Here is a 9,386-nt window from a genome sequence, read left to right on the forward strand (position 1 = left end):
GGCCACCCCAAAGCGCGGGCCACCCCAAAGCGCGGGGCCACCCCAAAGCGCGGGGCCACCCCAAAGCGCGGGGCCACCCCAAAGCGCGGGGCCACCCCAAAGCGCGGGGCCACCCCAAAGCGCGGGGCCCCCCAAAGCGCGGGGCCCCCCAAGGCGCGGGGCCCGGGGTGGTCGTCCCGCTCACCGTCCCCAAGGGACGGCTCTGCTTACAGCGCCGTGAAGTGAGTCGTCTTAAGGCCACCAAACGAACGTGCCAGATGGTAGAACTATAACTCGCTTGATAGTTGTTCTATCTAGCTCGGAGATAGAATGTTTAAGTAAGGGTTTATACAATCTCCATAGCAAAAAAGCGTATCCCAGGAATCAAACGGTGTCTCGGCTGAAGAGGGATTTCCTTTCACCTGCCGCCGCCGTCGTCGTGACGCTCATTCATCCCGTCAAGCTTCCACAAGAGGGCGGTATGTCTGCGCTGTGGTCCCAATTGACAAATTGTGAGCTGAATGTTCAGCAGAGAAGGTTGGCCAATACCAGTGACAGTGTTTAGCGAAGGCGGGAAACAGAAGAGACCCCCATGCAGAGAGAATATACAAACTCCGCAGCCGCGTCTTGCTGCGAGCCACGCGTTTACCACGGCGCCACCCTCCCTGCCTCACGTCGTTGGACGAGCTACAATCTACCAAATTGCAATCATCGCATCTCCAGTTGAACCTCAACAACAGCTATTCCCATCGGGCACGCACAATCCACGCAGTACTGTGGCCACGTGTCGTGTCGTCGTGGGAATGATGCATCACTTTATAGAGTTACATCTTAATGCTCACAAGCTGCCCACAAATCGTGTTAATAATCGGTTTTAATAAATGTTGTGATTTGTCCACGTGACCCATGCATCCATAAGAGCTACATTATTCAGAGTTAAAAAGGATCGAGTCTTGAATGGTAACGCAAACCCGAATTGTGACAGATCGCCTGAGGTGGGACATCGTCAAGCTCCTGGTTGTCTGCATGCGAGATATCCACAATAAGTACGACGGAGCGTGTTGGGAAAGTGTAGCTCGAGAAACATGCAGTCAAGGTCTACTACGGCCACTTTCCGACACGATAATCTGGCGAGACGGGCAGCAGAGTTGTTTATTTTTGTTTGCATTTTGACTGCTTGTGTTGTGGTTATTGCAACCATGATGCCTTGTATAAAGGTGTCAGTTTTTGTACCAGTTGAAAGGGTAAAAACCTACTATATTTTGCCACTGGTAAATGAGGTCTCAGTGATTGTGGTGACATGAAGACAATGCCCGTGACCGATTCACCCAGAGTGCACCCGCCCCGTCACATCTCAGGTGGTGAGCAGGGATATGGTCCTGGATCGTGCTTGGATGGGCGACTGCCGCTCCACCCGTTGTAAAACTGTGCTTATATCGACTTCCACGTTCCTCACTCCCACCAACTCACTGTGGAGTGTGGCCAATACCCTGCATGGCTTGGGGAGGCCCCCAGCCAGCAGTGCGTTGACAAAAGGGGTTGTACATGCACATACAGGACTCCCTACACAGCAGTCATGATATTTATTTACGTAACTTTTCATTAGTCATCTCAGAATGCACACTTCCATCTCGGGCGAGGGGTCAGGCACAAGGCAGCCGGCAGTCTGGATCCTCGCTCGCACACCACTCGAGCACCACAGTTCGTATTTAGAAACACGTCTGCCTACCACCGGCCCTGCTGGGGCGGAGAACTGCGTTGCAAAATAATCCACGGTGTTGTCTTGGCAATAGCTCTTACAAGTGCAAGGTTCTTTACAATCTACGCCTCTTACGTCATGCACCTTTCATGCATTCTTCAGGGAAATCGGAACGAGACTTCATAGCTAAGCCTCTTGCATTACCAAGTTCACAATCGCAGCCCTCTCACACAATCACTCCAGTGGGAACGCATCGTCGCGTTTACACTTTGAGCTGAATCTCTAGTGGCTTCTCAAACGGTGTTGTACCAAGCTTGTTCTGCTTGTGTAGATTTTACATAAGTCATGCTTTTGATCATTCTCGTTTAACACCGCAAAACATTTTGTAACTGGCTTAACCCCTTGTCAGTGTTTTTTGTTGACTATTTGCACGTCTTTGTTTACATTTGCTCATCACCTCACCCTTGTGATTCATCACCTTGCCAATTAGCGCATCTAGATGCCCATGTTATCACTACACCATGCAACAATATTACGTTACTATTTTTTTTTATTCTAGTCTTGCACAATTGCAAGCATGTTTTAAATTATTGTATGTTCTACATCTGTACACCTCCATCATCGTGTTCTCCACACCGTCCTTGAAACAAGCTGACTTGCACGTCTCTCACCGTCTAAAATTACTCAACTCAAGACTATCATACACACAAATGAAAATGCCATAGATTAAAAACCAAGACCAGTTGAAATTGTTAACTGGGAAAGCCTCAAGGAGTACACAAGACTGATTTTTTTTTATATATGCACCACCACCCTACAGGAAAGACCCCTCTAGGAGTCATTTTTGAGTGATCAAACAACTCAATCGCAAAGTTGCAGAGTTAAAGGTGTGCATTTACTGGCAGCAAATGACGAATGTTTCAAGAAATGGACCTTAAGAGGCAAGGCAAACAACCAACTCATCTTGAAAATATTTTGCATTGTGGTGGCTCAACAATAAAATCTGCTGAAAAAGTTGGCATAGTTTGCACAGATATTAATCTCTTAAAAATAAAGATTTGCTAACTGGTGCTGGGAGTGTTTGACAACACGCAGGTGAAAGGCCTTCCTCTTTGACGGGCAAATTCTTCTAGGCCACCCACACGAGAGGTAGACAGACCCACACTACTCCATCATGCGATCCATCAATAAGTACAATGAGCCAAAGAAACAGACATCAATTTACGTCGTTAATCTTAAAGAACTATACAAGCTTCTACTGTGATCAACTCAACTGTACGAGCGAAGCCATGCGATTTCTCTCAACGAGCACTGCCTTGTCCATTGGCCGTTCAATCAGGGTCGAATGGGCAATATAACCGACGCGATAATTTGGCTATTACCAGATTGACATTGTCAAGATCAACGCACACAGGGACCCATCACTATCAGGCCAAATGGCCCGTGTTGGGGGGGACACCTGGACACCTTCACTCGTTTGCTGGTAATTTCTACAAGGCCGCATTCCATACGCCAGACAACGCAGAGTAGATTACTTCATGAAAGGTCACAAACACACCTACATAAATAAAGCTGCATTCATCTCACTAACCATTACTTGCATGAGAAACGATATCAAGACAGAGTAGCACTAAAAAAACACGAATGTGAAAAAAAACATTTGGAACTTTCTGCAAAGACTTTATGAAGCGCGATCTTAAAAAAAAACACTTGCGTGTCCCTACAACTCATGGCAAAGTACCATCAGAACACAGCAGCAGAATAACCTATTTTAACATCTGCTGTTCACGTGTAATTCCACAGGAAAAGTGGGCATTTATTGATGTAGAATAAATAAAACTAATGAACCTTTTTAGAGTCACCACCCATGGTGTAGCCCAGCCAGAATGTCGAGTATGGAAAGTTTGTGCTCTGCGAGAGGGTGTGCGTGCGGGACGAGTCTTAGAACATGACGGGCTCTCGCTCTTCACTGAAGAGTCCGTCCAGCACCAGGTCCTTGGCCATGAGCTCCTCCTCCACAGTCTCCAGCACCCACTTGTGCTCCGTGATCTCCAGGGCCTCCCATTCGGCCTGCGAGCGATGGCACGCGACGGCACGCGACGGCAATCAGCGTGAGGGACTTGCGCCGTGTGCGCCACATGGAGGCTGTGACCCGGGAGCGCCAGCGTGCCAACGACAGAATCGTCCCGTGTGCCCAACGCCCAAATAGGTATGTGACATGGATAAGAATCGTCTTGCTCTGGGGGCTAGGCCATTGCTACACAGTGTTACTATTACACGAGTCCTGGAAGATGACAGCACAAAAATGAAGTAATGCCTTAAAAAGGCCTTACATATTCTTGAATAAATAAGCAGCCAAATTTAAACGAGATTTTAGTGCAACGGTGACCAGGCTGATACAATAACCCTCCTCCCTCCACTTGGACAAGTGGGTTAATATTGCTGCAAGAAAATTAACCCATGATCTTGTCATTGCAGGCTCTCTGTGTTCACACATGGTATTCCACAACAACGTTTGAACCTATTTTGATTGAGACAATGTAATAACAGCAATAAGACCTTGAATGCCTTGTTGGGGTCAGGGGGCATAGCCATGGCAGCACCAGACATCTGCTCCTGCATGATCCGGGCCTGGTCAGCAGCTGCACAACAAGACCATCATCATACATGTCAGTATCAAGACCATCATACATGCCAGTATCATCGTACACACCATTGATATACATCACTATCATCACAGCACTATCATTATATGAAGATCATCCACACAAACGTCACCATAAACATTACCATTACACACCAATGATGCGCTTCACTATCACACACACCATCATAGTTTAGTACAACACCATCACAGCACTAACCTAATTAAAGAACATCATATACAAAAATAACATAACATACACCGATATTATTTACACCAATATCATACCAATATGAGAATAGGTTTTTCACCTTTTTTCTGGCAACAAAAAAGGTGTTAAGTTGTTAAAACACCAAACTGAAACCTTTTACAAAGAATAATGTCTGCATTAACCACAATACATGTTGTCAAAATGCAAACAAAATACACTGATAATATGCATTGTCTTTGAAACTGATTGGTCCACACCAGAGACAGCTTTCTTTTGAGCCTCGTCTCAAACGGTGTTAGACCAAAGGACGCCAAAAGGCATACCAATAATACACACCAACATTATACATGGCAAAATGCTTGACGAATGCAGCCTCCTGTATTTTGTAGATGTTGTGTTCAGTGAGTGTTGTGTCCTGGGTTTACTGTGCGCTGTGCTGTTTGTTGCATGCTGTGTCTGTGTTTATATCAGGGTTAATGTTCTGCCGTGTGCGTTCAGTGAATAGTGCTGTTGGCTGCCACCGTGTGGCGCTATAAGAGCGTCGTTCTGGCTTACTGGCGTGCGCGTCGTGCGTGAAAACGGTGGCAGCGTACCGTTGTCCTGTCCCAGGATGAGGGAATACATGCTGCGCAGCCCAAACACGTTCAGGAAGTACCACGACGCTGAGCTCACCCTGCACACAGCCCAGCGCAATACGCCATCGTGTTAATAATGGCAATGATTTTTTTTTTTATAGTGCCCTTTACGCATGGGGAGCTCGGGACGCTTTAAACGTGATAAGCAACTTACATCACATCTCAAACATTTGAAAGGGCAAGCACTCCATCTGAGCACTTGAAGTATTAATATGAGTGATGTCACAGTCACGTGCAGGGTGTCACAAGGACTAGATTGTAACTTAGTCTATTTCCTATTAACGGAGCTGCAGATTTAGGCCAGACAGCCCATAACACACAGACTAGGTACACAGACCACGTATGTGTCTGCAACATCTGTGTTTTGGGTTGCATAGTGAAAAGATGCTCGAGGTCCATTATCTTTAGACTGCATTGTGCAACCAGATAGAGTTGTGCTTGCCTGCATTCAGTCTAAAGCAAAACGAATTACTGGAGGTAATACACTAGCGGTAAGACACTGGAGGTAAGACACTGGCAGGCTCACTGCAGATCCAGCTGCATCAACCTGTCTCATCACTGGTCTCCATTCTTCCACCATTTCCAAAAACATTTTAAAGCAGCCCTCAGACAGGGCGACTGCTACTGATCTGAAGAGGGGTAGTACAGTGCAGCGAGTGTGAAGCTGGCTACCGAAGAAGTCGCGAAGATGGACTCCTTACCACGACGCGTCCAGCGACACCAACTCAATGCCGCGCTGCAGCATGGGCTTGAAGCGCAGCGTGAGCGGGAAGGGCACCTTTGCTGAGGAAGTGAAGACACGTACACATGGGTGCAAGCACACACAATTGCTCACACACACATACACCATTACTAGACAGCCACCACTCCTGGATGAGGACCACCCCATACTGTGCAGGTTGTGGGGTTTATATATTTCTTATTTTAACTGGTGCGATTTCCAGTACTCGCAGCTCGTTATACCAATGATGTCGTGCTGGCCTTACTGGTCACGAAGCCGGAGAAGGTCCAGTTGATCCAGCCACCGATGACAATCATGGGCAACACGTTCGTGAAGTTTCCCTTCATCATGTCGGTCAGCATGCTTGGGTCTGCTCAAGACACATACCGTGGGTTACGCGTGCGCACAGCCATGCGCAACGTTACATGTAACTTATAGCGCGGCACATATATTATTTTGTTTAAAATGGAAGTGTAAATACAGCATGCGTTGCAAACCTACCAATTTAAGTGGTAGGCTGACAATGTTTAAATCCGTTTACTGCATGTGAATTTAAAAAGACTGTGTTTACTAATAAAAAAGATCTACAATGCGGCATGATCGTCTTTGAAATTCGGCATGCGGTGAAAACAATTGGCAGCCTCCTGCATAAATCAGTCGGGTTGTCAATTACATATCAGTGGTTAATAAGTAAATATATGACCAACACCAATATCTACACAAGGGACAATACCAATAAGATATTCTCTCATTTGAATACAAAATATAAAAACATTTTGTTAATGACGGCTATTGGGGAATGATGCTTGAGTTGTGTTAAGCATAAATCATAAAACCACAAAATGTGTAACACTCGGAGTAAGGAAGCACTCAGAATACCTGTCATGGGGTTTTTAGGGATGGTCTTCCTCTTGGTTTTCTTAAAAAAACCTGTTTCGGTGTCATTGAAATAGTGCTTGCGATTGATGAACGACTGTAAGGAAGACATGACATTCACGCGCTTTAAATGCTGAAAGGAAATAACAAAAACATAAGCATTTTTCTTTTACAAAGTGCATTTGTTTTATGAGCATTAATAATACTGAGTGTGTGCTCATGCATGCAGGTGCCAAGTTCCATTTCAGGACATACACTCAAGTGGCAATAATAATCTGAACTTGCTCGGAGCCATAACAGAGGTTTTTTTTTAGTTAGATCGTGTTACCCAGGTCAACTCAGTCTATAAGTGATTACCGGTGTGGTCAACATCAGTTGTGGGTGTACCAAGTTGGCCAGATGTGCATGTTCCTGGATACACTGCCCTGGTCTTTAAAAAAGATCAGGAGCTAAAAACACACACATTGTAACTAGAATTGACCTACGATCCCAATTCTGAAACATTACCTGCAACTTACTCCATTGGAATTACATGTAACAATATTGCTCTGAGTGGAAAACTTAACAAGACCCTCCTACTACACCTGTATATGCAGATGGCAGAGTCCCACATGTTGACCGTCCACTTACTGGGATAGGTATTGCATGTGCACGAGTGTGCATTTGTGCTCTTGCCGATACAAGCAGGTACGCGCGCACCTGTGTATTGCGGTGCAACTAAGGCCACGTGTGTGCGTGCAGGAGTGCAAGTGTGGGATCCGGCATGGGCTGCCATGTGCACGTTACCTGCCGCGGGATGTACTTCCCATGCTCTCGGAGTATTCTGCTTCGTAACAGGACTTGACTGGATGAAAAACACAAAAACACATGAATATATTGCACCATCAGCACAATAAACTAGGCCCAACAGCCTTATTTTTACAATTCTTTAGGCAAGTACTGTGTAATAACCTTCTCTGTTTTATTGTTGCAGGTGGTTGACTTGTGAAGGTCAAGAGGACAAGTTAAACATTAAACACTCAGTGGACTGAGGAAACAGTATTATTGTCGGCTAATTAAAACTCTATCCCTACTTAACTCTCTCCCTACATCTACGCAATAAAACAGATAATGGATCTCAATCATTTATTAACTATTTTAAGGGCATGAATAGAAAAGAGTGAAGGACAAGTGAGTATACCACCAAACTATTCTAATGAGAGGAGAGTTGATCATTAAGAACAGGGTTTGCATTAGGGACAGTGTTAGTGATGTTACTTGGATTAGGGTGTTGGAGGTATTATTACATTACGGATAGTCAACATCAAAAATGTGTCGATAATGGATATGTCTGAGGCCAGGAATAAGGATAATGATGGTGGTTGGGGTGAAGTTGCTGTGTGGAAGCGAGGAGAAAAGAAGACAACTCCATAAGCGGTCGCGAAAGCCGACGTGTTAAGAAGACAACTCCATTCAGTTAATCCGTGGTCACCCTTTTATATCACAGGAGAGTTAACAGTAATTATGGCGTATTTCAGTTGTCCAGCTATTAAGGCTCTTAAACCACTACAAGTTAGGGGCAATTCAAATTAACTTCGGAATGAGGCCAACGCGCTCTGCATCACAATGGGTGACTTCAATGGCAGGTGAAAGGTGCACAAAATCAAGGAACACGGTTCTGAGAGGGGCATTGCAACGTTGAAACACCTCTTTTAAAAAAAGGATAGAGAATGATCAAGGAGGAACCCAACCCGAGAAGTGAGACGTGAGATGTCGTGTAATGTACAGCGCTTGCTTCTCGGCAACACCAAGTCCAGAAGTGCGTTTCTGTCCTCGACAAGTCCAACGCAGGAAATTCAACATTGCCAAATACAGAACTAAAGTTAACATCAGACATCTAGCGACACGTTCAAAGCTCGACAGATAAGCAACACTGCAGGACCCCGCAGGCGTCACGAGTCTCGCCCGCCGGGGACAAGAGGCGACTCTCACTAGGCCTCCCCGCGGCCTCGGCCCTGCCTGACCGCCCCCCCCACCCCCACGGGCCGCCCGTCGCTCACCTGTCGGAGACCTGCTCGAGTTCTACCTTCTTGTCGGAGTGCAGCAGGTGCGACACGTAGTGGCGGATGATGCCCACGAGGAAGGTGATGAGCACGATGGGCAGCACCACCCACACCCTGATGTTGGAGTCCAGCAGCAGCTCCGGCTCCGCCATAGTTTCGCCGGCAGAAATCGATTCCACGGTGTCGATTCCACGGTGTCGGATACCGCGGTATCGATTCCGCCGTTACGCAACACACGCCGGGGGGAATCGATTCCCTACGATACATAACGAGTCGCATGGTCACGGAATCGCAATATGTACCGTACGATATACAGTATATCGTCCTTGTCATTATAATACAACTTCGCTCCATCGTCGTTATCGTTAATCTCCATATATATAAAAGGCAAAGTTGTGAATATGTGTGTCTGTTCAAAATGTTTAGCGTACTTCCCGACATGCAACAAACTGGAAATTTGCCATGTGGGTACTTTCCAGACTGTACACCATGCAAACATTATACAAATACACTTTTGGTTGTTTTTTGGGGTGGGGGGGAGCTCAATAATGCAGAAATTTTTTGCACGGCAAGTGAGCT

General features: G+C 46.1%; 1 protein-coding gene across 2 annotated transcripts; it reads right to left on the minus strand.

Annotated features, from left to right (window-relative positions):
• Window positions 1–1,545: 1,545 nt before the first annotated feature.
• Window positions 1,546–9,013, minus strand: EMC3 (ER membrane protein complex subunit 3). Of its 2 annotated transcripts, none has more exons than XM_078610419.1 (8): window positions 8,805–9,013; window positions 7,552–7,609; window positions 6,769–6,862; window positions 6,155–6,259; window positions 5,870–5,951; window positions 5,127–5,206; window positions 4,238–4,320; window positions 1,546–3,748 (listed from the first exon to the last, which is right to left on the minus strand). In XM_078610419.1, the coding sequence occupies exons 1-8, from the start codon at window positions 8,957–8,959 to the stop codon at window positions 3,620–3,622; spliced, it is 786 nt and encodes a 261-aa protein (XP_078466545.1). In that variant the 5' UTR covers window positions 8,960–9,013; the 3' UTR covers window positions 1,546–3,619. The 2 variants fall into 2 exon arrangements, with proteins under 2 accessions (XP_078466545.1, XP_078466544.1); XM_078610418.1 differs by having other exon boundaries at window positions 5,089–5,206; window positions 8,805–9,000.
• Between the last annotated feature and the right edge of the window lie 373 nt (window positions 9,014–9,386).

Source organism: Lampetra planeri, chromosome 34, assembly GCF_965212315.1.
Source record: "Lampetra planeri chromosome 34, kcLamPlan1.2.h2, whole genome shotgun sequence".
In the NCBI taxonomy this organism is placed as follows: Eukaryota; Metazoa; Chordata; class Hyperoartia; order Petromyzontiformes; family Petromyzontidae; genus Lampetra; species Lampetra planeri.

Excerpts from the sequence above, each read along its gene's own strand:
- EMC3 (XM_078610418.1), bottom strand. The coding sequence starts at position 8,959 with ATGGCGGAGCCGGAGCTGCTGCTGGACTCCAACATCAGGGTGTGGGTG. Across the intron at positions 6,863-7,551 it reads GGAAGTACATCCCGCGGCAG|TCGTTCATCAATCGCAAGCA; the intron begins GTAACGTGCACA and ends TCTTCCTTACAG. Across the intron at positions 5,207-5,869 it reads GTGTCGCTGGACGCGTCGTG|GGTGAGCTCAGCGTCGTGGT; the intron begins GTAAGGAGTCCA and ends GGCTGTGTGCAG.